The sequence below is a fragment of the Mesocricetus auratus genome, unplaced genomic scaffold (assembly GCF_017639785.1).
Source record: "Mesocricetus auratus isolate SY011 unplaced genomic scaffold, BCM_Maur_2.0 Super-Scaffold_100022, whole genome shotgun sequence".
NCBI lineage: Eukaryota > Metazoa > Chordata > Mammalia > Rodentia > Cricetidae > Mesocricetus > Mesocricetus auratus.
In genome coordinates, this window is record NW_024429203.1 from 37813087 (window position 1) to 37834881 (window position 21795).

The window sequence follows — 21795 nt, forward strand, 5'->3', positions numbered from 1 at the left end:
TTGTGGGAGGATTAGTGAAAGTGTCTCATCAAAAGAAATTACAGGGCTGGAGAAATGGCTCATCTGTTAAGAGCCCTTGTTGCTGCTGTAGAGGACCCTGGTCTGGTTCCCAGGAACACATTGGTCACCTCACCGATGTCCGAAACTCCACCTTCAAGGGGATTTCATTCCCTCTTCTGGACTTCATGTGCATCTTCATGCTTGTGTTACACATACCCACACACAGTTATACATATAGCATAAAAACAAACAAACCTTTTGAAAAAGAAATTGAGCTGGGCAGTGGTGGCACATGCCTTTAATTCCAGCACGCCAGAGGTAGAGAGGCAGTTGGGTCTCTGTGAGTCCAAGGTCATCTTGATCTACATAGTGAGTTACAGGTAACCCAAGGCTACATAGTGAGACTGTATCTCAAAAAAAAAACACACGAAAGATAGATAGGCAGATGATAGAAGATAGACAGATAGATAGATAGATAGATAGATAGATAGATAGATAGATAGATAGATAGATAGTCTCAGGAGCAAACTTGTGTTCCCATCATGCTATGCCACCAGTGTGACCTTCCCCAGAAGCCAAATGAATGCCTCTTTTACTTGCTCTTGGGTGCAGAACCATCACAACTGATCTACTGAAGCTTTTCTCTTTGTCAGTCAGCCTGTCTCAGGTGCTTCATTGCACAAAACAAAGCTCACTGACACATGCCATTCTTAGTTGCTGAACTCAATCTTTCAAATGGCATCAGTATTTTCCCACTTCATAGACTTCTTTGTATCAAGATTCTAGGATTGAACACAATAAGGAAAGGAGGAGTTTTGAAGCCAGAAACAGTATTTGTGGAAGAAAATAAGGTGATCCCCATCTAGGGAAGCAAACACAGGAGGATCCCTGGAACTCTCTAGCCATCTAAACTCCCTAAGTCCACAAACTCCAGTTTTAGTGAAAAATTCTGTCTCAAAAATTGAAGTGAAGCCGGGCGTTGGTGGTGCATGCCTTTAATCCCAGCACTCGGGAGGCAGAGGCAGGTGGATCTCTGTGAGTTCGAGGCCAGCCTGGTCTACAGAGCGAGTTCCAGGACAGCCTCCAAAACAATACAGAGAAACCCTGTCTGGAAAAAAACAAAAAAAAAAAAATTGAGGTGAAGAAGCTGATGGGATTACTCAGTAGTTAAGAGGACTTGCTCTTTTAAAGTTTTGTTCCCAGCATTCACAAAAATGCCTTAAAACTAACTGCCTGTAACTACAGTTCTAGGGCAACCATCCCCCTCTTCTGGCCTCTAGGGGCACCAGGTGCACATGTGATACACATATATATTGGAAAACACTCATACACATAAAAATTTTTAAAAAGTAAAAATTAGGTGGAAAGCCTTATAGAAAGGCATTCAGCCCAGACCTTAGTCCTCCACATATAGGCTTGCACAGGGTGTATGCATGGGCTAGCATACATATATAGACATACACATATGCAATATGCACACACATTTCTTAAATTATCTAGTGAGTAAAATAATAGTAATAATAACAATTTCCCACCGGGCAATGGTGATGCACACCTATAATTCCAGCATTCAGGAAGCAGAGGTGGACTGATCTCTGAGTTCCAGGACATCCTGGAGTGCACAGTCTCAAAACAAAAATGCAAAAACAAAATTTCACAAAACTGTTTTCACTAATAAGTCCCTTTCATAAATGCACATTATTTTTCAACATTTCTTTTTTATCTTATGTGCATTGGTGTTTTCCCTGCATGTATGTCTGTGTGAGGGTGTCAGATGTTGAAGTTACAGACAGTTGTTAACTGCCACATGAGTGCTGAGAATTGAACCCGAGTCCTCTGGAAGGGCAGTCAGTGTTCTTAACTGCTGAGCCATCTCTCCAGCCCCAGTTTTCCACATTTCAAACCCAGAAAAAAAACTGGTTGCATATGTTTCAATTATCAGCATCTTGGTCTATTCTCTTTCTGAGTCTCCATAAATATTTACTTCATCTTTTGGCCAAACCATCTGAAAGTAGGCAGTGCACACCATGACATTTCACCTTCAGATATCTCAGTCTACATCCTAAGCAACAAGAATATTTCCTACACACCCAAATTATTACTAATTTGGAGGGAAAACATCACGTTAATCCAGTACAACCACCAGCAAACTTTCTGTGCTCAAATTCCCCTAGTTGTGAAAAGAATGTTTAAACACTTTGAGAAGTTCAGAATCAAAGCATTTCATCTTCCTGTGACAGGTTTCCAGCCTTCAGTTGGAACATCCTGCTATCTCCCTCCGGTCTTCACAATGTGATGTCCTTGAATAGTCTGGACCAGTTACCTTCTAGAATGCCCCACATCTTTTATTTGTGTGACTCTGTCTCTTATGAAACCAGGTCAAACATAGCTAAGCAAAACACTACAGTGGTGGTTATGTATACCTACCACTGTGTCAAATCAAGAGGTACATTGTGTAGTGCCATCTTGATTCCGTGACACTTGCCAAATATTTCCATTGCAAAGGTACAGCTCCCCCTTGGAGCCAACAAACACTTTGGGGAGTGATAATTTGATATTCTGTTTCCAAAGAACTTGCCACTGGCCTGAACTATACTGGTGATAATAAAATAAGAATTTGAAAATTTTCTCAGACTTTTTAATATTTTCTTCCCAAAGGACTTACCTTATTTGCGTGTACATATTCCTGTGCAAGTGCCCAGGGAAGTCATTCCATACCCTGGAGCTGGAGTTAGTTGTTTATAAGCTATCTAATGTGGGTTCTGGAATCTGAACTCTGGTTGTCAGGTAGAGCAGTAAGTGCTCTTAAGTTCCAAGACATCTTTCCAGCCCCACTACCTGATTTTTTAAAGACATCAGCCTGAAGCCATGCAGTGGTGGTGCATGCCTTTGATCTCAGCACTCAGGAGGCAGAGACAGGTGGATCTCTGTGAGTTGGAGGCCAGCCCGGTCTACAAAGCTACACAGAGATACCTTATATCAAATAAAAGACAAAGACACCAGCCTCAGTGAGCTACCTGGAATTATATCAGATTCCTGGACTCAGGTGAACCTCCAGTCTCTGCCCACTGAGTGCTAGGACTACTGAGCCATCATTCCCAGCTTCATATTCATTTTGATGTTATGCATTTTGATATTCAGATTACCCAATTTTCTTAAAATTTTCTTTCCTTTTGGGGGAGGGGGTTAAAAAAATGGTTTCTCTGTGTAGCCCTGAGTGTCCTAGAGCTCACTTTGTAGACCAGGCTGAACTTCAACTCAGATATCCACCTGCCTCCGTCTCTAGTGTGCTGGGATTAAAGCTGTGAGACACTATACCCAATGAGGGTCCTTAAAATTTTATTTTGCACATTTATGGCTTAATCTTTTGAAACTTTGGAAAATTTAGCAGAAAGCAAGGTTCTGGTTGTGTTAGCCTCATTGTTTGAACAGTCTATAGTTTCCTTATTCCCATTTTAAGTACTTTGTAACAGGTCACACTTTCATATAAGCATGCCTGTTTCTAAGCTTCCTGTTCTGTCCTGTGATCCTAGTCTAATGTCATATTACATATTTGATAAATCACCTCCATATAGATAATTTACATCATTTTATTTTTCAAATTTATCTCAGGATTCACCCCATTGCAAGGAGAAGAAGAGCAAAGTGAATTCATAATTAATTAATGTAGGTATTTTGACATTCTATTGGCTCAAAATATTAAATAGACATTGGTTAGTATTACAAGAGAAATCTGAAAAAGTCTAAGGCCATTCTAGAACATTTACCATAGAAAAATATGAGGCAGAGAATAATAAAGAGATTTAAAGCCGGGCGTTGGTGGCACATGCTTTTAATCCCAGCACTCGGGAGGCAGAGGCAGGTGGATCTCTGTGAGTTTGAGGCCAGCCTGGTCTACAGAGCGAGTTCCAGGACAGCCTCCAAAACAATACAGAGAAACCCTGTCTCAGAAAAAAAAAAGATATGTAAACATGTACATGATTATATTTTCTTTTTTGTTCCTATTATTTATTTAACCTTTCTTCTCTTTTCCCTTAATTATATTTGCTTACATTTGGCTTTGTTAAAGCTAATCAATTAATTTTATGTGTATAGGTGCTTTGCCTGCATATACGTCTATGTACTACGTACATGCCTGGTGCTTAAAGAGGCCAGAAGACAGGGTCAGATTCCCTAGAACTGGAGTTACAGATGGTTACGAGCCTTTATGTGGGTACAGGGAATCCACCTGGGTCCTTTTTTTTTTTAATTTGTTTCTTTTTATTTGCATTGGTGTTTTGCCTGAGATCTTGAAGTTACAAACAGTTGTTAGCTGCCATGTGGGTGCTGGGAATTGGACCTCCATCCTCTAGAAGAGTAATCAGTGTTCTTTTAACCACTGGGACACCTCTCCAGCCTGACCTGGGTCCTCTTAAATAGTTGCCAGTGCTCTTAATCACTGAGCCATCTTTCCAGGTGCTGTAGTTTATCTTTTGTTTAGTTTTATCCACAGAATTAGATTTTGGTTGTGACGGTAATTGTGAATTTGGCAGGATCGGGCATCACCTAGGAGAGAGCCTCTAGCATGCCTGGAAGGGACTGTCTAGATTAGGTTAACTGAAGAAGCCGCCTAGATGTGGGTGTTCCTTCCCCTGGGCTTGAGTCCTGGACTGCATTAAAAAGAGAGAGAAGGCAAGCTGAGTGGGAGCATCTGCTGTTCTCTTTGTCCTGAGTATGGATACAATGTGAACAGCTGCTTCAAGCTCCTGCCTTGACTTCCCCAACATGATAGACTACCCCACAGACTTTAAGGCAAAATAAACCCTGCCTTGAGTTGCTTTTCTAAGGGTATTTTATCATGACAACAGAAAAAGCAACTAATACACAAAGATGTTTGAACCTATTTTTTCATATTTTAAAATGTGAAAAATTATTTTTGCTGGCTTGAAATTTGAATGCACCACTCACTTATTTTAACAATATTTTTGGTTTCTGATAAATGTTTTTAGGGTTTCATTTAATGTTTATGTAGTCCTGGAGCCCCAGTCCATACTTCTAACATGCTAGGTAAGTACCTACCACTCAGCCATACCAATTAGGGGGTTGATTTTCATAAGTATTTCATTCTTGATTAATTCTCCATAGTTTTTTTTACTTCCATTGTGAATTGTATTTTATCTAATTTTTAAATGTTCTTAAAATGGAGAGGTTTTTTATTATTCTGTTAAGTGCATTCAAGTTTAATTTGTTGTGATTTGGATAAAGAGATAAATGGAATAAAGATCATTTAGCATTTCTTGAAACTATCATATTTTCATATATGTTCTAGATATTTTAAAATAAATTCTTCCTCTCCTGCCTCTCTCCCTCCTTTCTGCCTTCCTCTTTTTCTCAGACACAGGGCTTTCTACATAGCCAAACTGGATCCATCCTGCCTCAGCCTCCTGAGTACAGGGATTTTAAGTATGTACCACCAAGCCTGGCTATTTTCTCTTTTTGTTGTATGTGTTTCCTAGATTATATGTTCTAATTTCATTTCTGTTGCTATGATGAAAATATCCTGGCAAAATGCACCTTAAGAGAAAGAGAGCTTGTTTTAGTTTTTACAGTCCAGCATAACACAGAAACAAGGATGTCAGGAACTGAAAACAGCTGGTCATATCACATTCACAGGCAGCAGAAGAGAGAAATAAATGAATGCATACACATTTGCTTGCTTACTTGCTTGCACTTAGCTCAATTTCTCCACTCTTATAATTGCCCAGGGAATGGTACCATCAACAGTGGGCTTGGTCTTCCACATCAATTAAATTAATTAGATAACCTCCTAAAGACCAACCCATTGTAGAAAATTCCTCCTTGTAACTATCTTGTCTGGTAATTTTAGGTTGTATCTAACCCTGCCAGGCCTAAAGAGTGCGAGCCCTAGACTTGCTGTGGATATGAACCAGTTCAGCTGATGCGGACGCCCCCTGTCTCTTCAACAATCTGCCAATCAGCTGCTCCTGGATAGATATCCCATTGCCTGAATTCCCTTTTTGCTTTTGACTTGCATTTCAGCCTTCTTGGGTCCCCTAACTACATCCCAAAGTCAGCAGGAAATAGCATGGAAAAGAATATGTCGCCCCCTTTTCCCTGGTTGAGATGCTAAGTCAAAAGGAAACTCCCTTACATAGGGAACAGTATGATAAGATATAAATGTCATTCCCACAGAAAAATCGGTTGGGTAACAACAAGGCCTGTTTACAACCCTTTGAGCCTCCAACAGGCAGGACTCAGGATTGAGACCTGTCATGGGTACATGGAGAAAGGGGGAATGTTGTGACCAGTTCCCCATTTTAGCAGCCATTACAGGCTAACATGTGCTTGCATGACCTTGCCGCTCCTGTCCTGGTCACTAAGGTCAGATACCCTCATGGCAAGGAACCAATCAGAAGTTAGCTGGCAGGGCTGTGCTTTACACTCTGGGTGTGCTTTATGGACAGTGCACAACAGTGACATGCAGAACATAGCAACTGCCCTGGGAGGGCCTATGGGCCATAACAACCAGTTGACCAATCAACACAGGATGGGTCACCCAAACCTGGAAGCACACCAATCCTGAGACTGTTTCATACCCCTAGACACTCCCCTTACACTGCCCTTCAAGATCCCTGCCTCGAGGTTGCTCAGGGTCTTTCTCCAGCCATTTGCCATGGTGGCGGGGTGAAGGGCCCAAGCTAATGGGGTTAGCTTATTAAACATCTACAATAAAAGACTCTTTGCTTTTGCATCGAAATGGGCTTCTTGATGATTTTGGGGTTCAGAATTTGGGCACAAGAGAGTCAAGGAAAGTATTCAAACTAAACTGTGGATAAGATTTTGAACCTGAATGAGTACTTAACCAACTGGCTTGCAGAGGCTGTTTATGCGTGAGTGATGAGAGGAGCTGCCCTTGACCATGAGAGTCCTCCTAGTACCAGACACTGTGCCAGGAACAGGCTAAAGTGCTTCCAAGAATGCAGCTCCTTAGTGTTAGGAGGTACCGATGATGCAGCCATGATGAAGACATTCTTCCAGGAAGGGGAGCGTAGCACAGAATGAACAGTTTTCTAAGTGAGGGTTCAAATAAGGTGCATGCCTTGTGGGCTTGTGCTTCTGTGAGAGTGCACACATACTCCTACCCACTTATAACCAATTGCCATCTGGGCATGTTTGGGAATTGCCGGTCAGGGACTGGGATTATAAGAACTACGGTGTGTTGATATCTTTCTTGCACAAATAAAGCCTGCCTGGGGGTCAGAGAATGAAGGGTGCCACTAGCTAACCATAGAGATCTGGAGGTCTGTACAGACAGGCAGGAAGTGATGTAGCTGGGCAGTAATAGGATATAAACAGGAAATCGGTCTCTTCTCTGTGGAGACGCTGAGCAGTCATCACGTAGCAGGCAAAGGAGTTTCAGGTACGGCATTCCCACGTAACCAAGTCCATATGGAATACATAGATTAATAGGAATGGGTTAATAATTAAGACGAGATAGCTAATAAGAAGCTCAAGCCATCAGCCAATAGTTTCATAATTAATATAGCCTCCATGTGCTTCTTTGGGGCTGAGAAGGGCTGCTGGACCTAACTAGGCCAAGAATCTCAAGTTACAAAATGGCGCCCAACATGATGCACAAACCCATGACCCGGAGATTAAGAGTCTCATGCTCTTCCGACTGAGCTAGCCAGACTCAGAAAAAGAAATACATATACAAATGTACTAGAGAATTTTAGTGGTTCTTTTTGAATGCCTGATTGAAACAAAAAAAAAAGAAAGAATATTAGCTGCTTTTCCAGAGGACTAGAGTTTAGCTCTCAGAAAGACAGCTTACAACTGCCATTAACTCAGGTTTCAGAGGATCTTACGCTCTCTTCTGACTCCTGTAGGCACTGGCACACACATGACACACACAGAGAAACACACACACATAAATGAAAATAAATCTTTTCATGGTGAAGACAGTGAGGTGGTAGACTGAGTGGTGATGTCTGCTTGCCATCTGGGACCATTGTGATGTCTGGATCAGGCGGCTACTAAGGGCCATGCCTGGGTCCTTGGTCCTACAGTAGCTGAGGAACCAAAAATTAAAATTAATAAAAATTTAAAAACTTGGTCTCTATACAGAGAAAGGGAACTTCTAATGGTAAAGGAAAATTTAACTCCTTAAATCAGGAGTGCTATGTCTGGTGCCTGAGCCCCTGCTCTCAGAGAAGGGGAGGTAAGTGTCCACCACTCCTGTTAGCATTCCTTTGCTAATTGCTGGTCATAAATGTCCCCTGTCAGTTGTAAAGATCTCCCAGCCCAGGGGATAACTGACAAACCCTATGACCCTATAACCCTGCAAGCCCATGCCCTGTCTTATCTCACTCAAATGTGTCTTCTTTAAAATATATAGTTATTGCTTTTCTTTGTACCTTGTATGACCCTAAGTAACCATGGAAACTGAAATTTGTGGCCTTCAACCTTATAGTCTGCCCCTTTAAAAGCCTCTCTTTTTGGCTGGTTGGCATCTCATTTCCTCTGCCATGGAAGGAGATTCAAACTGGCCAGTTTGAACAATAAAACGAAACCTTTTGCTTTTGCATCAGAAGTGTTGACTCCTTGGGTTAGTCTCTGGGATTCTGCGAACCTGTCACAACAGTAGCCTGGGTCTGTGTTGATGTCCATGGCTCCTGTTGCTATTGAGTGCCATGCTGATTCCAGTTGGGCTGGGCTACCTCCTGGGGCTGTGTTTGGGTCAAGGAGTCATGCTGTCACTGGGCCTCTACTGATCTGAGGAGCCTTTGCAGCCAACTGGGGCCATGGTGACAACCAGGCCTAGGCTGCTGCTGAAGACCATGTCTGGGCCCTACCACAGCAAGGTCTATGTTGATGTCCGTGTCTCATGGTGCCACCAAAGGTCACATAGAGGCCAGGGTTGGGACTGCAACCTGAGGCCTTGGTAGTGTTTGGCAGCCCTAAGGCTGCCAGAACCATTTTCACCTGAGTGGCTGTTCCTTCCACCCTGAGCCAAGATGTCGTCCTGTCATCCAGTCATGTCATCTCAGCTGCTGCCAAGGGCCATGTGTAGGTCCAAGGTCTACCTGCAGCTGTGGATCTGTGCTGATATCTGTGGCCTGTGTTACCTCAAGGGGCCTTAGAAACCAAGCAAGATGAAATCGGAAGGCCATGCTGAGCCGGCCCCACCCTTCACTGGCCCTAAGAAAGCTGGCCTTGTCTCTCACTGGACACTACAGCAAGATGGCCCCACCTCCTACCATAGGAAAGGCTGAACTAACCCTGAGGGCATGCACCTAGAGAAGCTGACTCTACTCCCCTCACCTGAGGTGGGTTGGCCCAGACAGAGCAGCTCTCAAGTTGACCCACCCTAGCATCTACCCCATGTAGGACCTGCAGGAGCTCCTGAGAAGACTGCTCTTGTGGATCAATACCCGTAAGCTCTCCAAGACTCGGGGTGGCTACGGAATATTAGAGGTGATCCAGGATCAAGTGAGGACGATGTGCCAGAAACCAGAGGCCTTGACCCGACCAGTGACTCACTGCAATGGACATTTGTGCTCAGGCACCAAAAGAGGACACTGGATGTCCTCCATTTCCTCATATCCACCTATCCTTTGAGGAACCTCGTGGGTGCTGGGATTCAAATTCTGAATCCCATGATTGTGCATCCAGCACTGCTAACTGCTGAGTCATTTCTTCATTCTTTTATGATGGTCTTACATGTTTTAGATGCAACACATGCAAAAGACATTTTGTTACCTTTAATGCTACTATGGACATGATATCAGAAGGTTTCATCGAATTTGCACAATCATTTCTCACTTAGCCCACCTCTGTTTGTAAGACAGCAGGATGTCCCCTTTCCTATTTCTATCACAGTCTGACACTGGGCTGTTTCTCCCCTCTCACACTGGGCTGTTTTTCCCCTCTCACACTGGGCTGTTTCTCCCCTCTCACACTGGGCTGTTTCCCCCCTCTCACACTGGGCTGTTTCTCCCCTCTGACACTGGGCTGTTTCTCAGCTCTCACACTGGGCTGTTTCTCAGCTCTCACACTGGGCTGTTTCTCAGCTCTCACACTGGACTGTTTTCCCCCTCTCACACTTAGAAACTGGATCTTAGAACTTGACTTTTCAGCTGTAGTGGGTGGTTTTGTTGGTGGATTTTGTAGCCTGGACTTGTGCTGTGGGACCATACTGTCACTTTCATCAGGAGAATGAGGTTGGAAAGTTATGTAGTTGAGAAAAGAGATGATCCCTAGAGGAGAGGGAAAAATATTGAGGAAAGGTTTAACAAGCAGATGGTCTGTTAGCTTTTAAAAATCATATTCATCATTTCATATTCTATCTTAAAAAGCATCTTTTCAGAAAATCCTTCTCCGCCCCAACGCAGGTTAATTTACCCTCCAGTAACTACTGCTTTAGACTATTCCAGTCTGGTTAGAACAAAGCTAGACTCTTGGGGGGGTAGGGGGGTGGAGTGGGGGTGATTGATTGGGAGGATTTGGGGGTGGGGGAAGAGGGGAGGGAGAGGGAACTGAAAGTGACATGCATAAAAAGTTAAATAAAAAATATATGGAAAAAAGTAATTAAAAAAGAATAAAGCTAGACTCTCCTGGATTTCAACAATGGTGCTATTGTTTTCTGTGTGCCCTTAATCAAGTTACTTGACCCATCCACACCTCATTCTGTGAGAGAACAAGTTACTAATTCTAGGCTTTTGATTGTCAAATCTATACTTTCCCCACCACACTACACTGCCTCTCCCCATAGAAACCTGCCTTGCTTCTGTTTCCTCTTGAGTCTACCTCCTGTTACAGAAATGACTTCCCATTCCTCCTCTAGGAGCAGAGCAGGGCACTGACTCACCAGCACAGCCATACAAGACGTCACTGCACCAATTAAGATAATAGGCCCACAGGAACTCTGACTCCATGGCACTCTTTGTATACCACTCAACCTGGGCCACAAACAGGTTGAGGCAGAGGAGCAAGCAGAGAGCTGGGACCAGAAGGAAAGATGTCACAACCTATCATTATCTATCTGCTTTGGCTGCCACCCCCAGCTCCTCTTTCATTTGCAGGGATCGTATCCATGGCAAAGATCAAAAGATAAAAGACTTGGGAATTAGCCAAGATGAGAGAAAGAAGGGGTCCTCCACCTCGGTATAAGACAGTTACGGCATGTTCTCTGCCTTGAGACAGGGCAGGGAGATGGCCACTTGGTAATGTTGTAGAGCAGTAATGCATAGGGAAGACCATGGAAGCCCCCAGAGAAGCTTAGTTTCTTTGTTTTACCTTGGTGCGTTACCTTGCCAGTCAGTACCTGAGCAGAAGCTGAGGATTGACACCTTCAGATCCAACTCAGAGGACAGGACTCCTTCTGCAGGGCGGCAGGAGTTGAAGAGCAAGCCAAGGCAAGTAAGCATGCAGAGGATAGAGATGATGAAGAAGGCCCTGGAATATTGGAGGTAATCTGCAAGGTGAGGAAAGGCTTGGTTAGCCCAGTAAGTAACATCCTAGAAGAAAGCTTGAGAGCTAGACATAGTGGCTCACACCTGCCATCCCAATACTCAGGAGGGCTAGGGAGTTCCAGGTCAGCCTGAGCTACATAGTGAATTGCAGGCTAGCCTTGGCTACTTGAGAGCCTGTCTCAAGCAAACAAACAAATGGGTCTGTAATTAAAGCTAGATAAAGTCTCAGATATGGGAGCAGGACAAAATAAGATGAAATGGAGTTTGCCATGTGGTACCACGGACACTGATGAGATCTTCTTCACTAAACTTTCATTGTCATTTCAAATACCTCTCTCCCATCCCCTTCTGATACATGGTTTCACTATGTATCCCAACTTGGCCTTGAATTCTCGCTGCTCCTGAGTCTGTGCTGGAATTATAGGAACACGCTACCATTACTTGGTTACATGAATTTTCTTTACTTTGAAGACAAAGTCTTTGTTGCCAAATTAGGGATAATATATCAATATTTCTTCCTGAGTAGTCATCATTAACATTTTATTTCATCGTTTTATCTTGTTTTGTTTTCTTTTGTTTGAGATGGCTTTCATGTGGCCTAGGCTAGCCTCAAACCTGTTATGTAACTGCAGACCTCGAACTCTTTATCCTTCTGCCTCCACCTCCCAAGTGCAGAGATTACAAGTGTGCATCGCCATGCATGACATTTCCATGTTTTTGTTGTTCTCCAGACAGGATCTCATTATGTACCTCTGGCTATCCATCCTGGAACTGTGTAGACCAGGCTGGCCTCAGTCTCACAAAGATCCACTTGTCTCTACCTCTGCCTCCCAAGTGCCAGGATTAAAGGCCTGAGCCACCACCGCAACTATTTTCCATATGTTTTAGAGAAAGGATTTTATTCTGTTGTCTGGGTCTGGCCCAAACTCACTATCTTACTGACTTAGCCTCCCAAGTAGCTGGGATTGATTGTGGGAATGCACTGCCCAACTCAACTTATCTCTTTGTATTATTTTTCTACTATTTGTATAGAGTGGGTATGATTATGAGTTGCTTTGCTGAAGACTTTACACTAAGAATTTTTTCTCACTGGGCGTTGGTGGCGCATGCCTTTAATCCCAGCACTCAGGAGGCAGAGGCAGGCGGATCTCTGTGAGTTCGAGGCCAGCCTGGTCTACAGAGTGAGTTCCAGGACAGCCTCCAAAACAATACAGAGAAACCCTGTCTCAAAAAACCAAAAAAAAAAAAAAGACTTTTTTCTCAGGTACCTGTTGTAAACATCATTTGTGTGTGTATATGTGTGTGTGTGTGTTGTTTTCATGTGTCTTTGCGTGTGTGCACAAGTGTATGCAAGTATGAAGAGGCCAGAGTTGGGTGTCTTCCTCATTATTTTTTTTGAGGCAGGGTCTCTCACTGAACCTGGCTACTGATTTAACTGGGATGGTTGGCCAGTGAACTCCAGGGTTCTACCTGTCTTTTCCTCCCTAGTGCCAGGGGAGTGGGGGTTACAAGCACATATCTGCACCAGTTCTGTTGTTTTCTTTTCTTACCTAGGTGTTGGAGATCCAAATTCAGATCCTCACACTTTGTACTCCAATTACTTTGCTGAATGGGCTATCTCCCCAGCCCCATAAATATAATTTTCAATGGCTATAAACTAGTTTGTCCTACTTTGCCCAGTGAGTGTATGTTGTTGAACCTGGAGTTTGTTTCTCTGGTTTTTCTCTTAATGATGTGTCTGGCATTTGTCAGGCTTATCAACTGGAAACTTAAAAAATGGAGTTGTACTTACTTTTGCTTCTATACTGCAATGATTTCAAGACCAAACTTACCAGAATACAGGAATTTAATACCTACAGTCTCTCTTTTTCTGAGAGCCTCCCAAAGCCTTATATCACATTTGTTTAGAAGTCTAGAAGAGTACAATCATTTCAGTGTTGTGGAATATTTTTTTTTAAGTTTTTTCGAGACAGGGTTTCTCTGTGGCTTTGGAGGCTGTCCTGGAACTAGCTCTGTAGACCAGGCTGGCCTCGAACTCACAGAGATCCGCCTGTCTCTGCCTCCCAAGTGCTGGGATTAAAGGCGTGCACCACCAACGCCTGGCTTGTGGAATATTATTTAAACTATATAAATGCGTGTTACATTTGCTTATGCTGCAGAATATTACTTTAACTGTGTAAATGTGTATTACATTTGTTCATGCCACATTTTTAATGATGTAAAGAAGTATGTTTAATTATGTAAAGACGTGTTGCATTTGGTTCACCTTCCCTGCCTAAGGCACCTGATTGGCCTAACAAAGAGCTGAAGGGCCAACTGCTAGGCAGAAGAGGGATAGGCAAGGCTGGTGAGCAGAGAGAATAAATAGGAGGAGAAATATAGGCTCAAGAGAAGAACAACAGGGAGAAGAGAGAAGGATAGAGATGCCTGGGGCCAGAAAACAGGCAGCCACCAGCCAGCCAGACATAGAGACAGCAGGAAAATAAGATTAAAGAAAGGTAAAAAGTCCTGAGGCAAAACATAAAGAGAAACAGATTAAAATAAGAGCTAAGATAGGGTCGAGCATTCATAACAAATATTAAAATCTCCATGTCATTATTTGGGAGCTGGTTGGTGTATAAAAAATAAAAAGTAAAAGTAAAAAAAGTATACAGGTACTTTCCTATTCTATTACCCAAGTGCCAGCCCCTTTCTTCTTGAGCTCTGTCTGTCTGTCTCTGTCTGTCTGTCTCTCTGAGAAAGGGTATCACTATGTAGCCCAGGCTGGCCTAGAGCTCACTATGTATCCCAGGCTGGCCATGAACTCTGCCTCCAGAGTGCAGGGACCCTTTCTTCTCTCTTCTCTTAGTTTTTTTGTTTGTTTGTTTTGTTTTTGTTTTTCAAGACAGGGTTTCTCTGTAGCTTTGGATCCTGTCCTGGAACTTGCTCTGTAGACCAGGCTGGTTTTTAACTCACAGAGATCCTCCTGCCTATACCTCTGGAGTGCTGGGAATAAAGCTGTGCGCCACCACTCCCTGGTCTTCTCTTAGTTCTGCCAGAGAGTGGATGTTGACTCTAGAGTAAGGGTGCGTGGGAGGTACATTCCCAACCGGAAACCTATCCCTCCTCCAGCTTCCCCATTGGCATTTTACTGAAGACTTAATAAGCAGAAATTTCCACCAGGTAGCATCCTTTCTGAGCTACTATAGACTATGATCTCTTCTTCATCATTTGTATGGGGCATGCCTCTCCAGTTTCTTTCATTATGTAATTGAATCAGGAAATAGCTCTGTCCTATCACTGAAAGTTCTAGAAGAATTGCTGTTTCATTTTATCTGTGCTTGGGATTAAACCTGGGACCAGGCATCCTACCACTCTACTCAAGACACCACTCTTTTAATTTTGTTTTCATTGCTTTATGTGTATGGGTGTTCTGTCTACATGGATGCCTGTCCACCACATGTGCATGTAGTGTGCATGGAGGCCAGAAGAGGGTGTTGGATCCCCCCAGAACTGGTTGTAAACCACCATGTGGTAGCTCGGAATCAAACCCAGGTCCTCTGGAAGAGCCACGAGTGCTCTTAACCACTGAGCTGTCTCTCCAGGACCACACACTGCTGCTTTTTTAAAAGTCTTCAGTATTCACTCTTGGGCTAATCTTGAACTCAAGATAATCCTGTGGATTCCTCCCAAGTACTGGGATTACAGGAGTAAGTGATCACATCCAGCCTCTCTAAACACAGTTAAGCTTAGAAATCCAAGTCCAGTTTCCAAGCAACCTAGAAAAAAGATGTGTATCAAGATTAATTTAATTTGTCAGGAAGGGGGGCACATGCTTTTGATCCCAGTACTTGGGAGGCAGATGCAAGCAGATATTTATGATTTCAAGCCAGCCTGGTCTACATTATGAGTTCCAAGACAGTCAGAGCTACATAGTTGAGACCCTGTCTCAAAACAAACAAACAAACAAAGATTATTTCAATTTTATCCAAGTGAGGTAGTACAACACAGGTAATACCAGCATTTAGGATGTACAGGCAAGAAGATGAGAAAGAAGTTCTAGGTTGCCCTCAACTACATAGTCAGCTGAAGGCCAGAGAAGGCTACTCGAGACCCTTTCTTTACAATTTTTTAAAAAAGCATGCTAAACAAAAGAAAACTGTTTTAAAAAAAAAGATCTGCTTCATAAATTTCATTTTGTTCTCTATAGCCTGTTCCTTATAATAAAAAATAATCATTTCCAGCCAGGAAGTGGTGGCACACGCCTTTAATCCCAGCATTCAGGAGGCAGAGGCAGGTGTATCTCTATGAGTTCAAGATCAACCTGGTCTACAAAGGCCTAGTTCCAGGACAGTTTTCAAAGCTGCAGAAAAACCCTGTCTCAAAAAACACAACAAAAACAAACAAACAAACAAAAAAGAAAATAACTTAAAGGCAGCATATATCCTAAAGACTGGATCACTGAGAATGAGTTCATGTAATCTTGACAGATTCAGCCCAGGTGGTTCTGTATGAAGCCCTGTGACCTAGGTATCTTTTGCAGTATTTAGTTCTCAATACCCCAATCAGTCCTTGTCTGCCACAGGGATCTTGACCCAAATTGGATCTTGATTATTTTGCTTGGAAATGTGGATTTCCTCCTTTGCATGTGTGAACTAATGAGCTGTAAGGCTAAGCTTGGATATCACTTTTTGGCACTGACACATTAATAAACAGGAAAACCTGGACTGTGGAGATAAAACAAAACATAAACAAAGATGAGCGTCAACTGGACATTAGAGAGCTGGAGTGACTCCACGGCTTGATTTTCTTTGTCTGAGAGCCTAGTCTTGAGTCCCTTCGCACCCTCTGCACTTCCTGCTCTTGACAGTTTATGACATTCTTATCTTTAAAAAAGTTCACCCTTAAGCTTACACTAGTTCACATGATTCTGGTGTGTGTGTGTGTGTGTGTGTGTGTGTGTGTGTGTGTGTGTGTGTAGGTGGGGGCAGCAAGATGGCAGATGGCTCACTGGATACTGGGTGAAGGCACTTGATGCCTAGCCTAAAAGCCTGAGTGGCAGCCAGTTGGTGGTGGCACACACCTTTAATCCCAGAACCTGGGAGGCAGAGGCAGGTGGATCTCTTCGAGTTGCAGGTCAGCCTAGTCTACAGAGTGAGTTCCAGGACAGCCATGGCTGTTACACAGAGAAACCCTGTCTCAAAAAAAACAAAACACAAAAACTGACTTGGATCCCTGGGACCCATGGAGTGGAAGGAGAAAACTAACTCTGGAAAGTTGTGCTCTGACTTCCACAAATGTGCCATGGCATACACATGCTCCTATATACACAAAGTCTGGCTATGTTACCAAGGCTGGGCTCAGACTCATAATCTTCCTCCACCTCCAGGGGATGAGATTATAGGCATGTGCTGTCATGCTTAACATATTTTTCCCCTGAGACAAGATCACAAGATAATTTTTCTTTTTAAGATAGTTTTGTGGGGCTGGAGAGATGGCTCAGAGGTTAAGAGCACTGATTGCTCTTCCAGAGGTCCTGAGTTCAATTCCCAGCAACCACATGGTGACTCACAACCATCTACAATTCATCTGTTGCCCTCTTCTGGCATGTAGGCAGAACACTTATGTGTAATAAATAAATAAATCTTTAAAAAAAAAGATAGTTTTGTGTAGCCTGGTTTTCTAACACTGCCTTTTGAGTGCTGGGGTTATAACCAGGTTATAACCATACTAGGCTAATGCTTTGTATAAGCCTTGCACAAGGTAGGCAAGCATGTTGCCTACTTACCCACACCACAGCCCTCTACATTTGGGGTACAGTGAGACAGGGTAGCTCTTGCTGTCCTAGAACTTACTATGTAGACCAATCAGGCTGGCCTCAAACTTGCAGAGATCCTCCTAATGCTGGGATTAAATTGTGAATCACTATATCTGGCACCCTCCATTTTAATTAATTCGTTAATTAATTTATTTATTTAGCTTGCAGAACTGGATACTGGTGATGGCTTCCTGCTGCATCAACTAGCAGACACATTCACAATCTGATCTTAATATTCAAAGGATGAAGGCACACTGGTTGAGAGTTCTGTCTAAGATACAAAGTGAATACTCTCTTTCCCCATAAGGGTAATACGCACTTCTATTCATCTCACAGTCTTCTCCAACTTCACCCCTCTGCCCCTGAAAAACTACATGGATCCTTGCAGCTTCATGGGAACAAGAAAATCTTGACTTCAAAGAGTCCTACCCTCTCAATTAACCAATTCTACTCAGAAGAATCTTAAGCCACAAATTACACAGCCCAATGAAATGCTTAAGAGTTTAAAACATCTGTATTTGGTTAACTTCACTGTTTTTGTCTTTTAATCCATCTAACAAACAAACCAAAATAAACCAAAACCACAGTTCCTAACACTGAATTCAAACCTTCACTTTCTATAGAACCAAAACTCTTTCTACATTCCCAAGAGATTTTTTTTTGATTTTTTTGGTTTTTTTTTGTTTGTTTTTTTGGTTTTTTTTTTTTTCGAGACAGGGTTTCTCTGTGGCTTTGGAGGCTGTCCTGGAACTCCCTTGGTAGTCCAGGCTGGTCTCGAACTTACAGAGATCCGCCTGCCTCTGCCTCCCGAGTGCTGGGATTAAAGGTGTGCGCCACCAACCCCCAGCTAAGAGATTTATTTTTTATCTGTGTGTGAGTAAGTGTATGCCACAGTTTGGGGATGGTGCTGTAGAAGGGGTCAGATCCCCTGGAGCTGGAGTATCTGGCAGCTGTGAGCCATGTGACACAGGTTCTAGGAACCATAACCTGAATCCTCTGAAAGAGTAAGCAAGTACTTTTTTTTTTAAAGATTTATTTATTTATTACATATACAGTGTTCTGCCTGTATGCCAGAAGAGGACACCGGATTGAATTGTAGATGGTTGGGAGCCACCATGTGGTTGCTGGGAATTGAACTCAGGACCCCTGGAAGAGCAGTCAGTGCTCTTAACCTCTGAGCCATCTCTCCAGCCCAAGCAAGTACTTTTAACTATTTATCCATAGCTCCAGTCCTGATTTTGAGACAGCGTTTCATTAGTCATCTTAGATGAACTAGAATTTACTGTAGACCAGTACTGGGATTAAAGGTGAGTTGCCACCACACACCACTCTAATTCAAACTTTTTTTTTTTCTTTTTGAGACAGGGTCTTACTATGTTGCTTTGTCATGAAATTCACTATGTAGCCCAAACTGTCCTTGAACTCACAGAGATCCTCCTACCTCTGCCTCCTGGGTACTGGGATTTAAGGCATGTGCCATTATGGCCCACCTTTAATTCATATTTTTAAAGTGTGTGTGTGTGTGTGTGTGTGTGTGTGTGGTGCTGGAGGCAGATCCCAGGGCCTTATATATGGCAGATGAGTACTCGACTCGAGAACTTCATCCCAGCTCTGATTCAGCTTTCAAGGGCAGCAAGCTTAGCTGTCAAAGTGTCAAAACTCTTAGGACCTCTGGTACAAAAGGTCCCACCTGTATATGTCATTAAGAAGCCTTGATCTAGAAAGAGGAGTGGTCTAGATGAACAGGACACCCAAGTATCAGTCATGTGGGTCACCTGTATCCAAACCTATCACCAAGCTTACACAGCAGTGTCTCATAAGCTTGAAAAGAGTACCACCAGCTTATTATCATTTGGGGCAGCAATCAACCTGGGCTTGGGAAGAGGACATATACAGGATGCCAGAAGAAAGGCCAGTCACATTCACAACTTGTCTTGGATCCAAAGATCTTGAAGGAAGAAAGGCAAAAGCACAATGTGACAGAAAGCTCAGGAACCGTGGGGCCTGTGGCATTGAATTTAGTGGCACTCACAGGGTGGCTTGGGTATGTTGCTCCAGCACAGCTCATAGTTGCATAAGGTCCACAGTCCTGCGTCAAGCTCAAGGCCATTTTCGGACACCAGGAACTGCACCCAGCTCAGTGGGGACGTGCAGATCAGCATCAGGAGGCTAAAGCCAGAGAGACTGGCACCGAACATCCGGGTGTAGGTGTATGCCTGATCCACATACTGTTGCCGCTTCTGGGATGACATCGATTGCTTGTTGGTAGGAAGGGTAGGCTACAAGGATGAGGGAAACAGTGCCCAAGAAGCTAGCCCCAAATTCCCAAAGTGTACTCTCTCTCTTCCTCAATATCCCCATGTCGGCTTGATTAGTACACCGGTTTCCTTACCTCTTGTTTAAAAGTCAACATTTCTAAGATGGTCTTTTCTGTCTACCTCTGTTCTCACATCAAGTCCCCTTCCTTTCCACCCCTCTGACCTTCGGTCTCCTCACCCTTTGGTATTTTCGGTTTCCTTTTATTTTGAAGACCTCAGGAGTGTAGAAGGTCAAGGTTTGTTCCTTCCTGTCCATCTTGGCAGCCAGTTTACTTTCTAACTGCCATGGAATTTGTCTCAACGCCTCCACACACATGGCCAGAAGAATCCTTGGTACAGGGCCTGATTCTCTTTCATTTTTTTTTCTTTCTTATCACATTAGGAAGAAATCACCACTTTGTTCCCCCCCCCCGTGTGTGTGTGTGTGTGTGTGTGTGTGTGTTTGTGTGTGTGTGTGTGTGTAAGAGAGAGAGACAGAGAGAGACACACAGGGAGAGGTGTTCCCTACTTCTCCAATTTTATTAAACAAATTTACACATATATTCTCAGAAGTTGTGTGTCAGGCTTCATGCCAGCCCCTAACATATGAAGATGGAGACATGGTTCTCAGAATAATTTTTAAAAGTGTAACTCCAATTTCAATTGTTTGTGATTACAATTCAAGACTAAGAATGTATCAGGAGCCAGTAGTCAACATAATTCATGCTTTTGCCAGAGCTCTAGAAGAGTCTCGACACAGCTATGAACCTATCAGTCAAAGCCTTTTGTGCAGCACCCTTTCCCTCTCTTCCCCGCTCTGGTTCCTTCTTTTATTTTAATTAATTTAAGATTTTTACTAGCATGAGTCTGTGTGTCTGTGTGTGTGTATGAGAGGTGTTTTGGGGCATGCATGTAGCAGAGAGTCCATTCTTTCCTTATACCTTTGAATGTGTCCTGGGAATCTATCTTGGGTCACCAGGCTTCAATTAAGTGCCTTTGCTCACTGAGTCACCCCATTGTCCTCTCGTTCTTTCTTTTCAGTATCGATGTTCATGTAAGGACACTCTCCTCTGACACACGGCTGCAAGGACCCATTGCCCTGGATACTAAAATCAGATGTGCTCAAAGTGACCACTCTCTAAGACGCTGTGGTGGTGCTAGGTTCTACATGAACACGAAGATTTTCCCTGGCCCACCTCAGCTGATGACCTAGTGACACTTGTCTCCTTTTTAAACAATTGTCTACATCTGATCCTAACCCTCACCTCCTAAGAACTCAAAAAGTCAAAGATGCAGTGCAGATGGCACTCTGTCCTTCAGATGGATGGCTGTGTCAAATCAACACTGCCATATCACCACCTCCTGTACACATATAAACACTGTCCCTAAATCTGGTCTGAATCTAGATGCCTGGTTATAAGTTTCTCCTAGCACACCCTCTTCCCAACTCCTATGACCTGTTGAAGCCTGTTCTGTATTTTGGCTGGTGAGAACCACTAGTTCTATACTAGTTCATGTCCATGCTGTAGCATGCAGACTTCCGTGTGTATGAGCGATGTATTTGTATGTGACATGTATCCACATGTGTGTACCTGTGAGTACATAAGGAAGCCATATGTTGACATTAGTTGTCTTCCTTAGTCGAATGCACCTTATTTTCTTTTTCTCTCACTAAACTTGGATCTTGCCAATATGGCTAGACTGGCCTTACTGGACCAGGGAGACTAGTATCTCTACCTCCCCAGCACTGGGGTTACAGATGCATGCCCCTGCTCCAGGCTTTGTGTGTGAGTATTGGGTATTGAACTTGGGTCTTCTTGCTTGTATGACAAACACTTCCTTTCTCTAAGGTTTTTGTTTATTTTTATGTTTAATGATGTGTGTACATGTGTTGGTATGTGCACATCAGCAAAGGTGTCTCCAGAGACAAAAAGAGAATGTCAGATCTCTTGTGAGCTGTCTGATGTGGGTGCTGGGAACTAAACTGGATTCTCTAGAAAAGCAGCAGCCTGAGGGTTTCCTTTTCTGAGCTATCAGCCCCCTCCTCTGGTATAACACAGGCTGATCCCATACTCATGATCCTCCTGAACCTGCATCTTGTACATTGCCAACTAGCAGGAACCAACACTGTCAGTCAGACTTCCTTCTTCCAGAGTACTATTTAACTTTCCTGGCCTGGAAACAGAGTATGAATGGCTGGAAAACCAATACACTTTTAGACAAATCA

The 21795-nt window shown here is 43.3% G+C and overlaps 1 protein-coding gene across 3 annotated transcripts; it reads right to left on the bottom strand.

The window, feature by feature from the left end:
- Positions 1-9749: 9749 nt before the first annotated feature.
- Positions 9750-19968, bottom strand: Tmem202 (transmembrane protein 202). 3 transcript variants are annotated; one of them, XM_040729881.1, is made up of 5 exons: positions 19768-19968; positions 19304-19511; positions 11312-11476; positions 10871-11002; positions 9750-10259 (listed from the first exon to the last, which is right to left on the bottom strand). In XM_040729881.1, the coding sequence occupies exons 1-5, from the start codon at positions 19903-19905 to the stop codon at positions 9877-9879; spliced, it is 1026 nt and encodes a 341-aa protein (XP_040585815.1). In that variant the 5' UTR covers positions 19906-19968; the 3' UTR covers positions 9750-9876. The 3 variants fall into 3 exon arrangements, with proteins under 3 accessions (XP_040585815.1, XP_040585813.1, XP_040585814.1); XM_040729879.1 differs by having other exon boundaries at positions 19304-19550; XM_040729880.1 differs by having other exon boundaries at positions 11327-11476; positions 19304-19550; positions 19768-19966.
- Between the last annotated feature and the right edge of the window lie 1827 nt (positions 19969-21795).

Bases quoted from the DNA above. Each gene is read 5' to 3' on its own strand.
- Tmem202 (XM_040729879.1), bottom strand. From the start codon at position 19,905: ATGTGTGTGGAGGCGTTGAGACAAATTCCATGGCAGTTAGAAAGTAAA. The intron at 19,551-19,767 runs GTGAGGAGACCG...TCATCCTTGTAG, and splicing joins GAAACCGAAAATACCAAAGG to CCTACCCTTCCTACCAACAA. The intron at 10,260-10,870 runs GTGAGTCAGTGC...CCTCTCCTCTAG, and splicing joins CGTCTTGTATGGCTGTGCTG to GGATCATCTCTTTTCTCAAC.